Source organism: Odontesthes bonariensis, chromosome 1 (genome assembly GCF_027942865.1).
Source record: "Odontesthes bonariensis isolate fOdoBon6 chromosome 1, fOdoBon6.hap1, whole genome shotgun sequence".
NCBI lineage: Eukaryota > Metazoa > Chordata > Actinopteri > Atheriniformes > Atherinopsidae > Odontesthes > Odontesthes bonariensis.
This window is the reverse complement of record NC_134506.1, coordinates 29,183,883-29,204,155: the sequence shown is the minus strand read 5'-3', so window position 1 is coordinate 29,204,155 and position 20,273 is coordinate 29,183,883. Positions and strand designations below refer to the sequence as shown.

Below are 20,273 nucleotides of genomic sequence, written 5' to 3'. Positions count from 1 at the left end.
GTCATTAGTCCTGTGGCTCATTAAAACAAATGCAGAGATCTCTCAGTCTGTGAGGCCTAATTCTGGATTGGGCTCGATCAAGTTAAATCAATTGTGGAGGTCAATATCAGGACCCAATTCCTGAGAGCTCAGATTAGATAAAGGGGGAATTCAGAAGCATATTCATTTACTGTGTGAAGTGCGTCCTGTCAGAGATGTTTTGAGTAAAGCAACTTACCTGGCAAAGAAGGAGGCAGCGGTGGAGGTGGCAGTGGGTGCTGTGGTGGTTACAGCTGGAGTGTTAGATGGAGAGTTTGAGTGTGATGATGAATTTGTGTGTGCAGGAGAGTGTGTGTTGTAGCGGTTCAGAGCAGCTTCCGTCAGTCCTTCTCTTGAGGCCTCCGAGATCATCTGGGAGATCTGATGAGGGAGAAGGAGAGACTTTTTATTGGACGCTTGGTTAAGATCTTCTGGCTCTGTTTGGTTAGTCTTCATTTTCTTTTGTTCATTAGTTTTGTAAAGACCTTTGAGTCAGTAATTGCCCTTTTTTCACGTTTTATATTCCAGTTACGTGTATCAGTTTATCTGTTGTAGGACCACATTTGAATATCCTGCCTACAGCGTCCTATCCCAAGTGCTGCAGTTTATTAAAGACTTAGCTTATTCTATCCTGGCAAGTGAATTTGCTCTCCTCCAAGCTATCACACATAATGACACTTATTTCACAAAAATGAAGACAGTTTAGAAGGTAAATAAAAAGCAAAAAAACAACTTCCACACATAGCACACTGACATGAAATGTGCAGTTCATTACTAGATTAACCACATTGTAGAAATGATAAAAACTCGTCAAAGGCTCATTGACAGAGAGTAAGAAAGATGACAAATGGAACAAATTTGAGCTGGACAACAAAACGACTTTTATCACCATCTTTTCTCTTAGACAGACAACACAATAATAAAAAATTTTATTTACTATTTAAAAAAATTAAACAAAAAAACTAATGCACTGAGAGTGTGTATGTCTCCTTTGTTAACCAGCAGAAGATAACCTTTCCTGAGATCACAGTGAACAAGCAGCAGAATGTTTAGTCCCAGATAATCACAAATAAACACAAAACACAGCCTCCTCATTGAAGAAATAGATTGTATACAATTGTAGAGTTGGGTTTTTTTTTTTTTTTTTTAAAAGCATGACTTGTGATACTGTACATATTATTAAAATAAAAAGATATCTCCAGATGATGGAAATGCTCCAGTAGTTGTCTGTCTCTTCTTGAGAGTCACTGCATGGGTGTAGCCAATTCATGATTTAGAATAGACTTATATGCATAATGTAAGGAACGCGTGTCCTCAAATCTGCCAGGATTTTTCGCCTCAGGCAGTATCTTTCAGCGATAATGCAGTGATGATTATTGTCTCTGATGACCATGGAGACTCAAGACTTCATGTCCTTCCTCCAAATCAATTTGTTAGCAGAACTTTGACAGAGAAGCCACAAGTTAAAGAGTGTAAAAGGTCAAATATACAGTACATGTCAGGCTTCTAATTGGCACAGCAGAAAGAGCTGAATACAAATGTCGAATTTCACTTTCTGTGCCTTTTACAGACATAACATTGACTCTCAAGGACATGGAACATTTTTATCTGAGTTGAAATACAGAGGAGCTCATTCTGTCTGCAGCAGATCAGTAAGTGTTATGTATTACTGCAGCATTCGGATATTAAATAGTCTATTCGTGGCCTATGAAGTTTCCATAGTTGTTATTCGACATATATGATTATTGCGATGTATTTAGGCTTAATTTGCTTTAAACGAAATGATTTCAAATGAAGGCATGAATCTTGTTAGTTCATATAATCACCAAAGAGAGTAAGTCAAGTTTATCTTTTAACTCATTTATTTTTTTCATTTCAATACGTAGAGGTCGTGCTTTTTTCTCAGTATGTGAGAAATGTGTAAATGTCCTAATTTCCTCAACTACTCGCATCAAATAATTTTTTCATATTAAAAAACAATTAGTGATATATGGACAGCATTTATTTGATACCTGCAACTACAATAGTATGTAAAAGTGCCATGATATGATACTCCTGTCATTCAGTCGTCAGTAAGTCGTGTCAGTATAAACAAAGTAATGTTATGCAACTGTTATGTGAACAGCATGTCTGTCTGTAAGAATGTGAGTCTGTCTGTCCGAAGTGTTTATAACTCTCAAATGTCATTGTATGCCTGTATTGTGTGTTCTGCCCATCAAAAAATATTTGATGACAGATGCAATAAGTCTGTCTCTGTGTGTCTGACATGCACATGCATGCGCACACAAACTGTGGCATTTATAAGGTGGATTTTACAGCTTTGCATGTGTGTGTGTATGTACTGCATGTTACAGTACAGATGTGAATGTGCTTATGTGTTTCGGTGTGCATATGTGTGCTTGTGGGAGTGCAGGCAAATCATTCATGACATAGATATGGATTATTGATTATAGTTCTTTATGTGCTGCCTGCAGCCAGACAACAGAGCACCTAAATTATGACCACATGCTCAAATAAAGGAACTACCACTTGTGAGGGTGAAGACACAGTATGTCTATTGTGTGCGTCAGGGTATGTTCTTGTGTGTCCATTTGTCTGCACTTCTCTACACCTGTGTGTATATGTGTGTAAATCAGTACTACTGCATGTATATTTACTGCTGAGGGCCCCTGAGGTTCACCAGGTCATCCACTGCCTTGATAGATAACCTATTGTATATGGTTTATTTACAACATTCTTTGACCATTTGCACCCTTTTCAAATGTTCAGACTTGGCTTGCTATGCATGCATTATTAAAGGAGCAGTGAACATGTGGAATTAGGGTCCAGTGAATTACAGTAAAATCTGTGCAGCTGTGCTGGTAGCTCATAAATCCTGACAAATAGAAAGAGGGAACATACTTGTACATTTGGAAAAAAAGTGTCCATACAGATGGCTGCCATGCCCACAGAAAACAGGAGAAAAGGTGGTTGACGAATAGGTAGCCATTAATATTAGTGCGCCGGGTCAGACTGCTGGGGCTGGACTTTTATATCCTGTTTTCACTATTTTCAGGCAGCAGGACAATCAGATTTGTTTTGAAAGCTGACCTTTGGGACAGATTTAATTATTATTTGCAAGCAATCAGATCGAATCATCTGTATGGGTTGCTGTAGTAACAAGGTTGATGTCATCAATTAAGCTTTCCATTTTTTCCAATAGGCTTTACATGCCACAAAGATCATCCCAGGTCTTGTGCCAGGAGCTCCCTCTCAGCTTTGACTGTACAGAAATCTGTCCAACTTTAGTTGCTCTATACATGTTGCCCCCCATGATGCTCTGTCGGTGGCAGCAATGACTCTGTTCAGTGTGTTGTGATTACATCAACTATGGCAACGGAACTCAGACCCATATGTAAAAATCTGATTGGAATTACATTTCAAAGCATCATGTATCCATTACATGCTTTATCCTATAGATGGTCAGAGGGTGAAACCTATCCAAGCTCACAGTGGGCAAGACAGGTCCACCCCATCATATGTCTAACACACAGAGAAAGACAATCATGCACGCTTCCCCTCACATGTAAGGCCAATTTATATTTACCAATTAAGCTAATATACATGTCTGTGTACTGTAGCAGAAAATTAGAGAAAGCAGAAGATATCTCCGTAGGGAGACCTATTCAGACAGTGGAACGGACGCAGAATGTTTCTGCTCTGACACAAATCTGAGCACTCAACACTACATGCCATGCAGTCATTTTGATCTGGATACAGCATTGGTCTGCAGAAAATACAGATTATACTGATTTATGCACCTACTCTGAACTAGATTTAAGAGGCTGTAGCCAGGTGATGCTATGAGCATGAGTGTCTGGTGCTAGAATGTTGGCAATAGATCCTTTGTGCTCCTGTTGGTTGTGGGGTGGGGTCTATCTGGATTGGACTTGCCTCCGACAGATGCCATCAGACCCCATCAGATTTATATATGCTGAGTTTTGAGGCCAGATGACCACTACCAATTTCTCAATTTGTTCTCTGAGCAGTTTTTTACAAGGCTCATGACTGCAATGCTGGAGGAGCCCGGTAGCAGGTTTTACCCACCAAATAATTGCACTGTAACAATACGAGCGCCTCACCTGTCAGTGGTTTTAATGTTCATTATTATGCAGATGATACCATGATTTACTGCTCTGTGTTCACACACATCACCAATTTTATCTGAATAAAAGCATATTAAGTAAGCAGCAAGTTAAAAAAAGATGTGTTTTCATGTCAGATGGCGTGCTTTTTCAACCTGTAACCTCAATCACAGCCATGTTGTTGCCGTTATTTTATCAGGCTATTCTTGGTCAACGTCTTTTTTTATATCCATCCATCCATTTTCTATACCCACTGAATCCGTCGGTCGGGTCGCGGGGGGGCTGGAGCCTATCCCAGCCGTCATCGGCCGAGAGGCAGGGTACACCCTGGACTGGACAGGTCGCCAGTCCATCACAGGGCCAAACAAAGGCCACACAAACAACCATACACACGCTCACACTCACTCCTAAGGACAATTTTAGAGACACCAATTAACCTAACATGCATGTTTTTGGGCAGTGGGAGGAAGCCGGAGTACCCGGAGAGAACCCACGCATACACGGGGAGAACATGCAAACTCCACACAGAAAGGCCCCAGCTGGGATTCAAACCAGGAATCCTCTCTCTGTGAGGCGACGGTGCTAACCACCACACCACCGTGCAGCCCCTCCTTTTTTTTATATCTATTGACATAAATTCTTTAAAAAAGTACAAGAAGTTATGGTCGATTCTCTCTGGATTTTTTTCTTTCCTTGGGAAGGTGCTGTACTGAACTGGGAAGTGACTCACATTAGTATAAATGTTATGTAAATGTATGCATGGTGTATTCAGTTAACTGTGCTGCTGCTGTTTTAATTAGGACTCTACACAGTGATTTTATTTATTTTTTTAAATCACTGTATATATCCACGTCAAATAACACCTTAATTCATTACGCTACTCCACTAACAGGGTAAAAATAACACAACAGAAAACACACACCTTGATAAGATTTAAAGAGACTTTCTGCGCTTCTCTGAATCTGATGGGGGCTGCTCATCTCTCATAGTAAATTAGCTTTAACGTGAGAGCTGCCAAATTAGTTCAACATCTGAACAGTGCTCACAGCGACAAGATGTTTACCTGCATTGAACTAATGTTGCATTTCTGATGATATACTCTTGAGGTCATTACACTTGCTCCATTCAGCATTTCTCTCCTACACAGGATGACATTTTAATTTGATGGGGACTTTGATGGATGTGATATCATATTTCCACAAAAAGAAAAGGTTGAATAAATCACACAAGCGTTCTGTCATTCTCCTCCTCTTCTTAAACATGGCATCACTTTTCCACATCTCTAATCACTTCTTTTAGACTCTTAGGAAAAGTTTGAAAACGGCCTCATTCATTTTCATCACAATATGAAACGTCATTTCTCCAGCATTCACCCTCCTCATTTTTCTTTCTTTAGGTTCATTAAAGGAGAGTGAACATTTAAATAAAATTACTTGTTTGTATCTATTTATGTGGGTGGCCCTGACTTTTGCATTTGGTTATTTTTTTATAATGAAAATGGAGAAGGGAATAAAAAAGAAATAAGTGAGTGGGAGAGACTGTAGAAGAAGACAGAATAGAGGACACAGAAAACAGTTGTGAAAAGTAGACAGAACAGTCATTACGAAATGATAGGGGAGATGAAGGAGAGAGTTACCTGTAAAAAATCTAAGAACCCCAAAAAATCCCATTGTTCATATTAGCATGTACAACACAGTTTTATTATTAGAAATGGCCTAAAGGAAACGTACTACAATCCATGATAATAACAGTTAAGAAAATATATTCACGAAAATAACGAGGGGAAGAAAGTTAGTTTTATTTACATTCACTTTGAACCCCAGTCCTGTTTCTCTTACCCAGATGAGCTACCAGACACACAAACGGGCTCAACAAACAGAACCATGGTAAATTAAGAGAGCTAATCTAACCATTGTTGAGATCCCACACACACACATACAGAGGCATATGCCACGCCGTATAAACCTGTTTTCAATTAGCTGCTTGAAGGACAGCGCGAGGACGAGGAAACAACATTAGATTTATTCTTTTAACCACCAAGACAATAAAAATCCCCAGAGTCCTTTCCTAAAAAAACAGGTTAATACAAACAGAATTCAATTATTTGAAAGTCATGTAAACAGTATATTTAATTTAAAAATAATATTTGAGACTGTCACTGTGCATGCGTGTTCGTGTGTGTGGTGTGTTAATGAACAATAAGATTTTATTTAATTCATCCTGATTTCACTTAATGGTTATTTCCAGTTTGGTGTTTCTTACAGAAACAGGGAACCATTTGTAGTTTGTACAGCCAATCTAAGTACCATATACAGTATGTCACTCGACTCTAAAAGTTTCATCCATTGGTTTACATTCACCAGCATCTGTTTATCATCTGATAGACCCTGAATATCTGTGATCATCTAGAATGTAATCTTGTAAAAACATTTGGAAATATCTGTGTATATCTCAGAGATTCACACTTCCCCTTACAAAAGTCTTCCTGGTTCACACAGAGCTTCTTTTGTCCTAAACCTCCTGTGGGTCCACAACGAAGAAATTCAAATAAATATGAAAAGTGGAGGTTGTTACCTCTCAGACTGCTGACTTTGCAATATTTTAATGTCAGCTGTGGCAGCAGGCAGGTGGCTTCCTCTCTGTCTGCCTCTGAATTTTCCCTCCTTCCTCTCTTGTCTCTATCTCCTGTGCCACCTCTTACTAGGGACGTGCTGGAGACTTTTTTATCACTAAAATAATTCAAACTAAATAAAGAACCCATATTGATTTCTGCTGCAGCATTTTCAGATTTAATCTGTCCCAGATTCCCTGCTGTCAGTCCATGTGCTTTTTCTTTCACTCTGCTGAAGAATGTAAATATGTTGGAGGAGAGTTCTCATGGCCTGCCGTCAATCATCTGCCATCATGAGATCCTTTGATCTCAGAGCATTCAGAGTATGTTTCCAACAAGATCAGATTATCTGACAAAAAAACTAAAGGTTTTTGGTAAAGGATTCTACATCTCAGCACAGTCCCTTCCCTGAAATGAGAATGGGTTGCTATGTAATGTCTCAGAATTAAAATGAAAAAATCAGACACAACCTCTTAATATGTCTCCTTTTCCTCACCTCCTCTTCATCCTCTTTCTCTTAAATTACTCAGCATCTCATATTTCCTTTCAATTACCATTTTATGATCACCTCTCTGCTCAGCTCATCCCCGTTCCTGATTTAAACCAAGGGTGATTTATCATTGCGATCTTCTGTTCTTGCTGAGACACCATTACTGTCAAAGTCACAATGGAGACACACAAGCATGTGTCAGTTCATTTTACAGTTCCCAAAGCAGACAATAACAAATACAGAATACATAATGATATCATGGTAAGAAGTACTATCACATACACACACACCTGGAGACAACTTATGGAAAATCATAAGAAGGAAAATAAATTAATGGATGAAACTGAAGGCAACCAAAAATGATCCAGTTGTTGTTGGAACTGAAACTTGCCCAAACAGTAACATTCTTTCAGATTCAAACAGATTCCCTGTAATTGGCCAAAATGATGGACTACAATTCATAAAGACTTGAGGTTATTTCATTTTTGACCAGCAGGACAATCAAAAACTAAACAATTCCAGTGACTGTTCAAAGTAATTTCCAACGACTCGGTAACTGTACTTCATGGTTAGATAGAGGAGAGTGGGTGAAAATTAAGCAAAGCAGAAGAAGTGTGAGAAAAACAGGAGAAATAACAAAGCAGGATAAAAAAAAGAGACATGAATAAGTAGAGTGTGTGAAAGAGAGTGTATGAGTGAAAGAATGAAGGGGTGCAGGGGGTGTGTGACACAGTCCCATGAGTTCTAATTATCGCTGTATGAATTATTATATCTGCAGAAGACTTTCATACACACATATTAACACACACACACACACACACCTCTGGATCTCCCCTGGAGTCTCAGCTCTCCTGCTTTCCCACTATACACCTCTAGACCACTCTTCACCTTAGGCGATTTTTCCTCCTCTTTTCTTTACCATCTCCCTCTTTTCCTGTCTCCTCCTAAAACGTTTCCTTTTATCTTCATATTCCATTTCAGTCACTTCTGCAGTTTGCCTCATCCTTCGATTACATGAGCGTTGATGTCAAGCCTTAATCTTACTGCAAAAGATCCTCATTCCTTACTGTTAAGAGGTGATCATTAAATCCAAAAGTCCAAAGCTGATTGTTGGTGTAGAATAAATTTCACAGCTTATCTTTATAGTTTCAGTTGCTGCAAGCTAAACAGAAACACGTGATCTCATACTTGAGAAAAAAAAATGGAGCACCTTGGCCGCTTTTTCATGCTTGTCTGGGCTATCAAAGTTATCATTTTGCTTTGGTTTTACTTAATTTTTTTCCAAACAACAATACTTTAAGAGATGAAAAACAGAACTAATCATGTTACCATGAGTATAATGGTCTGCTGTGGACTACAACTACTATCTATTTGGCCCAAAATAGCCATAAAGCTGCATTCAGGGCACTGTTCATGACTAAATTATGTCAGTGGCAAGATAGCAGAGTGTTCAGTTGGCTATTGCTATTTCAAAATGTTTTGTTGTGATGTCTTAGAGCTGGAGTACATTGAAACACATCTTTGTGGTGATTCACCACTGTCATAATTTTTTCCCAGCCCTAATCCTAATGCCCACCATTACAGCTAAACGCCTACACTGAATCTGATCTTCACCTAATTCAACCCCCGTATGATAAAGCAAGGTTTTGGGGCCCACCATTTGGTACCCATAAAACCACTACAAGTATAGTGAGCCCTGAGTTTATTCCAACCTCATTTCAAAATGTAGTCAAACTCTACCCAGGACCCAAGAAATAATGTTCTACCTCAATGAGAACAATATTTGTGACTCTGGCTTTGTTTACATGCACCCTAATATTTCGATAGCATCCAGATTAAGACTTTACTCTAAATTAGACACTATCCTTTGAAAAGCATTTTTGGATTTATGCAGCCATAACCCATATAAAGTCATATTCAGAATTACTATAGAATTAAACTATATGGAATATGCAGATCTTATTCCCATTATGCAAACACGTGTACAACTTAATAACACTGTTACATCCTACCAGTTTTCAAAGCATGTAAAGCAGCACAAACTGCTGCTTTACAACACATGCTCTTGGCTCCAGAGTTGTGAGGTCTTCTTTACACATAACCCATGACCAGTTCGGCCATATACAATGTTTATGCCTACGCTTATTTCAGTGTATAGTTGCTTACATATACTGAAATCATACTAATATGGTCGATAAACTGTTAGTTGTTTTGAATGCCTTATTTGGCTTTCACATCACACAGTGTCTTTAGGCCTTTTCACATAAACCTTTTAAGCCAAGATTGATGCGCCTTTGTTGTGCATCTGTGTCATGTATGAAAGTACAAAGACAAAATGGGGGTTTAAAGTTGATTGGCTGTTGATACAACTCTGAGCTAAGAGAGACAGTAACAGAGGGAAAACAGAACTCACTGCTCTAATCACCAACGCTATCGTTACTCAGCTGATTCCATGACCTGGCGTGATGTGTGAAAGCACACACCAATGTAGGGCTGAGCCACCTCTGTTTAACATGTGTGAATTACTGAAGAGGAACAGCAGGTTAACATCTTTTTCCAATCATAAGTCCAACCGATATGTTATGACTGTGCTATGCCCGTTCATCTGTGTATGTCCTTCAGTGTTCCCATGATTCACCTGGAGCCACACCTCAAAGTCTGCAGCAAACGATTTACATGAGTGAAACAAGATTTAATGGCTTTAAAGAATATTTAAAAACAAATAGTTTCGGAATAAAGATTTGATAACCAGGCTACTCAGGAGGAAGAGCAGTCAGAAGCCCCTTTCACACTGCGACCCGCTACCTTAGCGGGTCCAAATTGCACCTTCGACCCGCGTCGAGCAATCTGAACGCTTGGCGTGTTGGTGACCCGTGTCGCCTGAAGCCGAGTTCAGGGGGCGTTGCCTAGTGGCAGAGCGTCACACGAAACACATAAAATGCTGGGCGTGTACAATGACGTAGGCACAAGCCATGCGTCGGAGGTAGGGTTAAATACACCTTGAGGACTCGTTTTTGCAATTGTATATGCAGTTCATGGAGATGTTATTTTATGGGGTGTGGATGGTTACAACGTGGAATGCCGCCGAAGAACATATGCGGAGAATACAAGAGCACTATAGTCCCCGAAATGTGGCGGTAAATAACGTCCTCTGCTCGGAGGCTGAGGAGCTCGCGGACCTCCTTGTCTCCCCAGTTGGCCATATTAAAAAATGTCTCGAACTTGATGTAGGCTAAAACAGAGTAAAACTTGTCCTCACCTGTCGCTGTTGTTCTGAATCAGCTGTCCATTCTGTCTTTTAAACTCCTCACGTCACGCCACGCCCACGTCCGACCCGCGTCGATTGCGTTCACACCAAACTCGGCTCGGCAAAAAGACTAGGGTCCGACGCGGGTCGAAAGGCGAGTGGAGTTGACGCGGCAGCCCGGGTCCGCAGTGTGAACGCAACAGCGGACACGCTAAATTCGCGGATTAAACGCGGGTTATTCGGCAGTGTGAAAGGAGCTACTGCCAGTCAGAAAGTCGGTGGTTCGACTCCCAGCTTCTCCAGACCTCATGTTCCCCCAACACCAAGTGTCTTTGGGCAGGACACTGAACTTGAAGTTGCCTCTGATGTGTCCATTGGTGTATGAATATGTGTGACAGAGAAAAAAAGCCTGTGACACTGTATAGACTAAGGCGTGCGGTATGAGTGTGTGTGAATGGGCGTATGTACCTTCTAGTGTGAAAGCACTTTGAGTGGTCAGTCCAGGTACCATTTACATAATAAGTAAAGGAGAACAGGCTTTTCCCCCTAAATTGTTGTTTACCACAAAGCCTCTTTTTAACTTCGCCCAAGCTGAGGATGGGCAGTGGACATTGCAGAACATAAATGCACCTGACAAATTAAAGAGTTGCTTTTCTTGACCTACCAGTCCAACTCATATCAAGAAGAATGTTCATCTGCTTGTTGGTAACCTGCTTATCATTTGATAACGTAGAAAAACAGAATTCACATATGCTGTTTCCGTAGTAACAATTACCATGACCTTCAGTGACCTTGTGGGAAAAAGTAACTTTACGTGAACACAAGGCACAAACACACCTATAGCTATATGTATCTTACCTGATAGGGATAGAGTGTAACCCCTCCATTAGTTCGGCTCAGGTGCTGATGTGCCTGCAGAGCAGCTGTACTCAGGACTGCTCCACTACCATTATTACTGCTGTTACCACCGTTGTTGCTGGGGCTGTTTACTCCAGTCACTGCTTGCTGTTGGGCACCAGCTGCTTTTGTTGAACTGGAGGACCCACTCCGTCTGTCCACACCAGCTCCCAGGCCCAGGGAGCTGGGCTTGGTCCCCAGTCTGTGCCCTCCTCCTTGAGGTTGTGGGTTTGTGGGAGCACAGCTGGATGTTTGACTGACTGATGGACTCCCGTGGCTGGAGCTGGGTGGTCCGTGGCTTGGACTTGGTGTTGGGGTCTGGCTGGGGCTCGGAGAAGGTGATTGGGATGAAGACTGAGGAGGGTATGAAGCAGCAGCAGAAGAGGAGGAGGGAAGAAACGGAGGGGGCCATTCTCGTGACACAGGACCTCCTGGTGGTCCGTGAGATCCATTTCGTCCAATTGGAACTGGAGGGGAAGAAGTGGGAGACAAATCCCACTGGTCGAGAGTGAGGACCATGCGAACAGCTTCCTGTTTGAGTTGAGTGAGGTGTGTGGCGCAGACATCGCAGCGACTGTCACGCTCGTTCCATGCCCGCCACGAACTGTTGGGCACCTGAAGCTTATCGTGAAGAAGGAGTGAGAAAGAAGGATCCTGCAAGGAAAGACAGAGAAGCAATAAGCAGGTATATAGACTTTTGACTACTGGGATGATTGCAAGCATATGTAAATACATCATGCAGTGGGATGTAAAGAAGAAGGTAACAAAAAAAAAGAACGAAATGACAACCGTGTTTAAACAGTCTGTCTATGAATACTAATAAAAAAGCCAAGAAACATTGAAATTTTGCTTGGAGTAAGATGTATTGCCAGGTGAATATAAACCAACTGCAAAAAAAAATACACAAACAAGTACACACTCGAGCATACTGTGTCCCGAGGGTCTAAAGGGTAGAAGTGTGACAGACGCTTTCTGCTTGGGGAGTCGTCTAATACAGACTGACCTTCTGCTCTCTCTTTTCTGCTTCCTTCCTTTTCTTCTTGTTTCAAATTTTGCAGCATGACATTGTGTGTGCTGATAAAAAATAATGTAACTGTGCACCTTTAAATCATCTGTAAAGCATTGTGGCTCAGGAAACACTAAAATCAAAAATACAAAAGCAATTACTCCCCACTTCATGCAGAAAAAATGTTAATTGCTTGACTGTCAGTTTCCTGTTTTGAATAAAAATCTAATTTATAACTAAAATGTAACAGCAATCACTTTTCACTTAATATAAGAGGTTAATCATTTTACATCAATTTCTAACGTTGAGAAATGACTACATTTATTTCCCATAAAAAGCCAATATAAATATTTGATTAGGAGGGGATGGCAAAGTGAAGGTCACACAGAACATTTCTTGGTCCGTAAGTATTAAAAAGAAGCTCAAAAGCATCATAAAAGTATCACGTTAAACTGCACAGCAGTTGCAATTCTTAGATGTAAAGACTTTTATGTTGATGAATCAATAGAGAGTAACATTGCATGTTTATGGTACTCATATGTTACAAATAAAAGGAATACTTTGACACAATCATTACAATGATATAATCATGTTGTATCCACACAATCTGAAATACCATATTAGTAAATATGTCATGTGAAAATGATTAATTATACTTTCATGGGACATCCATGTCATATGCTGTACTCTCTACTCATAGATTTGTAAACTGCCTACAAATTTACAAACAGGTGTTCTCTATAGAGAACAACGAACTGTGTGGGAATTTGCAAGACTTGAGAGCATTTATCCCAAAGGTGTTAATTCATGCAGGCCAATCAGTGATTTGCACCGTTCATATGTCACAGATTAGTGTTGGCTCAGTTTACTGGGCCTTGTTACCTTGGCCAAGTTAAAAATAAAGAAGTACCTAATACCAGGTACTACTGACAATGGAAAAACAATAGATTAAATAGAGTTAAGGCAAACTGAGCTACACTGTTTAATGGGGAGAAGCCAAAAGGGTGAATTATCTCTGCATCAAATTATGGAATCAAAAAGGTTTCTAAGGATGTAACGAAAGGCAGTCTGTAAAGTGGATCAGTTGCATCCAAAAAATAATAAATAATAGCTATAATTTCATCCAAAAATATATATTCTAATATCACTCAAAGACAGAAAAGCATCTTCATCACAGAGAAATTGGCTTTTCCACATATTTTCCACACACCGAATGGAAAATTTTCAGTAAAGAAAAAAAGACAATTGTATTGCAGCGAAAGAGTTGGAAATTATCTACACTTGTAGTCCCAGATTTCTGACCCCTCAGCACATATGACATTACTACACGGTGTGTTACGGTGCTTTATTACAGCTGCAGAGGCCACATATATGCAGACAAACAAACATCAGGATGTTATCATTTCAGACAAGACATTCATGTGCACCAAAAACAATTGTATTGTTCGTGCTTATTAGATGTTCAATTTGGAGGGATCTACGACTGACTTCTACAGTCACATTAAACCACAATATCATCCGGAAGTAAGCCACCAAGCAATGTATGTCTAATGTCAACCCAGTCTCACAGAAAAACGTGTAATAGCTACGTTGGTCCACAAGGGAAAACGTGGTATTGTCACAATTTGGCCCCCAAAATTGTGACAATACAGTACCACGTTTTATTTGGCCTATTCATTTACATTACTTCGCAACCAGGTCACGTGACTATCAAGTTTCCCTCAGCTAAAAAAGGAAAATGGCCGACTGTCAACCTTTTTTCTGTGAAAAACATAATATTTTAAGAAAACATCTGCATTTGTATGCATTTCGATGGCATTTCTAGCGAGAACTATGCATAATATTTTCAGAATCTTCTTTCAGAGAATGTAGACGATCTTTCGTTTATTAGTTTCGCCGAAGATTTTGGTATCTCCTTGAAAAAAATTAAGGATATCACGTTTTCTACCGTTGTTAGGTGGTTGCTATGTACGCTGCTATCTCAACGTCACCGACCAGCGCCGACATTCCCCGTAATTTCTGTTAAGAAAAAAAATAAATAAATAAAATGTGTGTATATATATATAAAGATATAGCCACATAACAATAGTGACCTTATCATAGAAATGGTTGATAAAACATTATCAACCATTTCTATCAGTGGGCCATTATTTCAGTGAGCCAGTAGAGAGAGAAGGCCTGTTATCAGGCATGGGCTTTTTTTTTGTTTTTCAACTTTATTGACCAAACGTGTATCTCTCATAATATATTCATCATAAATATATTATACGCACATATATAATCTGTCTTTATGCGACTATAAATAACCCTTGCAAACCGGAAGTAGTACGAGTACCGTTTTGATTTTGTATGATATTACATGGTGCGGCTCTAAAAGTATCTGAAGTAAATTTATTTAATTTTTCTTTGTATTGATCATCTAGATCACGTGCAATTACTAATTCAGGTGTACTTGAAATTTGATATATTTAGTAGATGTATGTTTTTCCAACCCTACTTTGCAAAACGGAAGAAGAGACATTTCGACAATAACAGTTAGAATATCTGACATACCAACATCTTGACTTTTTTCAAACCTCAATCATATAGATGAAGTATAATTACTAATTCGGCTGCACTAGATATTTGATATATTCAATATATATATGTTTTTAAAACCCTACTTTGCAAACTGGGAAGAACTACAAATATGGCGCTAATTTGGGTCAGATACATAGCACGACAAAAAGAATTGTAGTTTATTTTAAAAACGGGCGTATTTCTTGTAATTTGGAGTGGGAAATACTAAATTGAGAGTACAAGGAGAGATTTAAAGGGGTGGAAAACACATTTATGTCATCAGATTTTAAATATGCAATTGTGAAATTGGTGAAAATGATTTTTTTACCATATTTGATAGCACCCCCACTTGGTGGCCATATCCATATGGGTATAGTCACATAGCTGAAGTCAAGAGCTCTCTATAACAGTTGGTTCCATATCTGTAGCCTCTTCTGTTAATGATTAACAAGCCTTCTAAATTGCACTGAGGTCAACATTCAGAGGTCAATATTTCAAGGCAGGACTGATTTATAATCTTCACACTGACATATGTTACTCACCAGGTCAAGGTCTTTTCAAAAATGTCTTTCATTTTGTCCTACAACAAAGTGTCATTTTCACCTGTGTTTGTCGTCAGCCTCTTTCAGGTATGGTTTCTAAGACCATTTGATTGTCCAGCCTAGATGAAATCAAGTCTGGATTTTTTTTTTTCATTTTTGGTCACAAAGAACCTTCAAGGTATTGATGATTTTCCTAATCATGTTCATAATTTTGGATTTGGGCTACTGTAGACTTTATTTTACTCACAGGTGGGTGACAATGGGCCCCTGGGCATGGGTTTGTCAACATCCCATACCCCCACGGCAGGGCACTCACTTCACAAAAATGATAAATAATAACAATAAAGATCATTCTTCAACAGGTAGCCCTCTCAGCACCTCAATTATCCTACCCTGCCCCGCCATACATCTTCTGTAAAGACAGACATATATGTGTGTGTATGTTATTTGTCCGCTATATTCACTAGTATAATACTACTACTCTTTCATCCCTATATTAATCAGCCCAACTTCTTCCATCAAATCAGATACACATATAACCAAATAGACATATGTATGTTTATGTCGGCATACATACATACATAAATAGGAGTCATGCTTTTTTGGTAAGTAGCTCTTTAAGCAGCTCGGAGTGGTTGCCAGGTTCGCTAGTACCTGCGTTTTTTACGCATTACGTGACCAGTCCACCTCTATTGGGTCAACAACCACACTGCTACAATAGCTACCAGGTAAGCTAAACATAAAAGACGAGATCTGGCAACCTGATTTAAAAAAAAAACCGCAGCAGGACTGATGTGTGCTGATAACGTCTATTGAATAGACTGATAACAGTCAAATAGGGTGCATAGATTTACTTATAGTATTATTTATGATCAAAAAATTATCTTTTGTTTTTTGTAAATACATACTCCATAAAAATGTAAAATGAACAGAGTAAAGCATATTAGAATGCATACACAACAGAAGTTCTGTTGTGTCATATGTAACTACACACAATAGAATCGTTGTTCCTTCACGTCAGCCTAAATTCCTTTGGATTGTCCTGGTCAGGTTGCCGTGCCTCAGCCACTGGCGCATGCGCCACGCAGATATAGTGTGGCTATATAAAAAAACCCCAAAAAAAACCAAACAAACCAAAAACCAAATATATATATATATATATATATATATATATATACATATATATATATATTTTCTTTCTTCTTTTTTTTAACAGGCACTGGTCGGTGATGTTGAGATAGCAGCGTCCATAGCGACCACCTTAAAGCTGCGGTCGGCAACTTTTTTTTAGTCATATTAGCTTGAACTGTCATGGGATTCTGGAAGTAGAATATTAAATAGGCTGTTTAGGAAAAATAACGAAATCTGTAGCTCCCTCTGAAGCCTGTAATCATGCTTGCAAAAACCGAGCGCTCCCGGCTGTTTTTAACCAATCAAGTTAGGGTGGAGGAATCCTACCTGTCAATCACAGCTTGTGCACACACTGCTGAGCGTGAGTCTGCCCCAGCTTGTGTGCGCTCACACTGGTGTGAACTCACGTGCACAACCTCGTCCACAGAGGGGGAGGGGAGGAGGGGGGGGCGATTCGGAGCTTGTTAGAGGTTGGGGGAGGGACCTGAAAGTTGTATCAGTTCGAATTTTCCGACTTTAGACTCGGAATTTTGAAAACCTGCCGACTGCAGCTTTAACAACGGTAGAAAACGTGATATCCTTACATTTTTTCAAGGAGATACTAAATTTTCGGCGAAAATACTAAATGAAAGATCGTCTACATTCTCTGAACAAAGATTCTGAAAATATTATGCATAGTTCTCGCTAGAAATGCCATCGAAATGCATCGAAATGCAGATGTTTTCTTAAAATATTTTGTTTTTCACAGAAAAAAGGTTGACAGTCGGCCATTTTCCTTTTTTAGCCGAGGGAAACTTGATAGTCAAGTGACCTGATTACGAAGCAATGTAAATGAATAGGCCAAATAAAACGTGGTATTGTCACAATTTTGGGGGCCAAATTGTGACAATACCACGTTTTCCCTTGTGGAACAACGTAGCTATTACACGTTTTTCTGTGAGACTGGGTTGCTAATGTCACTTTACAGGGGACTGAGCGAAGTAGGGTGGGCAGGGGGTTAAAAAGGGTAAAGCCACTCACTTTTATTACTACTATTACTATATTGTATTTTTTACTGTATTTTCTTAACTATTTTACTGTACCTTTACTATGTAATGCACATTTTTACGATTGTCTCCTGTATATGTGCTCTGTATTGTTTTCCGTACTGTTCCGGTAACGTATGTCTGTGTGTCTCGGGGTCTGCAGATGGAAATTAGCTCAGAGAGCTACAATCTGGTACAAAGCAAATTTCCTCTGTGGTTAATGCTCCCGTACATGGTGCATTTGGCAGATGCTTTTATCCAAAGCGACTTACAGGTAGGGTAAGGGGGTCTTGCCTAAGGATCCCTACTGGAGGTAGTACCTTTCATGCACGGTATTAGAACCCAGGTAACCTACGTGGCAATCTTACCACTACACTATCCAGCCCCCCAAAAGTATGCAACATCAAGTGTTGAAGACAAGTAATACAAAATATAGTAATAAGACATAAATTGTCTTTTTCTATTTTCATCTCTTGTAGGTCCTTCTGTTCGTGCTTTTTTGGATATTTTTTCGTATGTGCATGTGCGAGTAATTATAGTATGCTTCCTTGTGGGCAGAGATTTTTGTCCAATTTGTTTGAACAGTTATCAATGCCAGCATGCTTGTATATTTGTACATGTACAAGTTTGTGTGTGGAGTGTACAGTATATATGTTTTCCACATTAATTGGAACCACTTGCGCAGAGCTAAGCCTCTCTAAATCTCCTGCTATGACTCTCTGGTCTAAATATCACAGTTAACAATCACAAGAAATACACATACACCCATGATACAGATCTGAGTCTAAACCGCTTTTGACCACAGTTAGAAATATTTCTTTTGACATTTGCCACAAAGCTTTAAGGACTTTTGACAAAGGTTTTCAGTAAAAAAGATCTGGTTTCACTGAGGCCCGTCTAAAGAGATGGTAAAGTAGGCTGCTGTTAACTTACTTTCTGCTAAAGTGTAGGGAGCATAGATTTAAGGAGCATATAAATGCCACAAAACATCTGTGGAAGGTGGATCCAGCTCACTTGATAACTATTTGATATTCTCCTGCTTTCAATCTGCCCACCTCTCTAATAAAAACTTGTTCGCTGGCATGTGTCCTTCTCTGCATAATACAAAAGTGTATGGTTGAATGTAAAAAACTATACTAAATACTAAAGAGGATACTAAAGAATATATTCTACACAAATATTTTATCTCTTAAAAGATGGAAGCACCTTAAACTCATTCCTTTTGACATCTTCTGCTAGAGAGTCTACATTTGCAGCTGTTTAAATAGCCCATGACATTTTCCACTTCCTGAATTGAATTACAAAGAACTTTGTGTTAGGTTAGTGAGTCTTTTATTTGAATATCCCTGTATAACATGCAGTGAACAAATCTGTTCATGTCCAGCATTAACCAAAATGATAGGTCGGCACTCCTTTTTTACTGAAGTTTGATCAATACGTGAGTTATGAAGATACAGAATTTGTGTGTGAGTGTGTGTATATCAATTTCCAATCAATAGTCATGTGATTGGGGTGGTCCGTGGCGTAGTGGGTACAGCAGGCGCCCCATGTACAAGAGGCTATAACCCTCGCTGCATATCACACACAAATAAGCCTTTATCAGTTACAAGTCTGTTACTTTTGCTCAATCAGTATATCCTCTGTGCCCTCTTGGGTGGGTGCATGTATGTGGGAGTGTGTATATGTGGACACAAAGCAACATTTCATCTAATAGTAAAATGCCCCTTCTTAATGTAAGAGCCGCCTGCTCAGCAATATCAACAAACCACAAGATAAACACACACATACACGGCAAGAGCTCGACTCTTGGTGGGCATATGTCTATGTGTGTTAAGATACAGAGAACCTTGTAACTTGTGGAAACTTTTTGGACTGAGAATGACAGACTCGCAGAAAGAAGGCTGGTGTGAAGCCTGATATTAAATACATCAGGCTGTAGGTTTAAAAGTGTCCACACAACCCTTTGAATGAGTTTGCATCCAGTTAAAGGTTGGAGGAGACATAATAACAGCAGTGAAAATGACAGCAAATTCTCACTACCATTTTGTTGAGTTCTGATGCCTAGTCAGGAGTTTCTATGGGTCACATTTCAAAGCACTTAGGCAGAATTCACATGAATACAATGATTTATTTGATGGTGGACATTTGTAACTGTAGTGACAATCAGACATCAGACACATGATCAGTCAGGTGATTTGATTGGCTGGCATCTCAGCTGCCACCTGAAAAGTTAAAACTATTCTCAACATTCCACCATAAACTACAATCGAAAAGTTAAGCAACTGACCCAGAATTCAATCCAGCAACTTAAGACGTCACCTACTGAAAGTGAGTGAGCATGCTACATGTGAATCCTGCATTATTGATGCTTTAGTATCATTTTTCATCTTGCTAGGTAGTGACAAACGCAGGTAGAGGATGTACAGAAATCAGCAAACCCACAGTTGGAGGGGTAGTGGTCAAGTAATACACTGAATTTATCCTGCAGACTGAAATTTGCATCCTGTGTGGATCAGTTACTGTTACACTTTTAGATTACATGATTATTTTTCAGCCACTGTTCGGTTTAGTTAGGGCAATAAAACTATTGGATTAGATTCAGGAAACAATCATGAGTTGACTT

The 20,273-nt window shown here is 39.4% G+C and overlaps 1 protein-coding gene across 2 annotated transcripts in view; it reads right to left on the bottom strand.

The window, feature by feature from the left end:
• kif26ba (kinesin family member 26Ba) overlaps positions 1 to 20,273 on the bottom strand; it is a 94,295-nt gene that overhangs the window by 49,877 nt on the left and 24,145 nt on the right. For both annotated transcript variants that reach the window (XM_075463344.1, XM_075463355.1), the window contains exons 3-4: positions 11,349 to 12,041; positions 218 to 399 (exon numbers count right to left, since the gene is read on the bottom strand). In XM_075463344.1, coding sequence (XP_075319459.1) covers positions 218 to 399; positions 11,349 to 12,041 — 875 coding nt within the window. The remainder of the gene's footprint in view (positions 1 to 217; positions 400 to 11,348; positions 12,042 to 20,273) is intronic.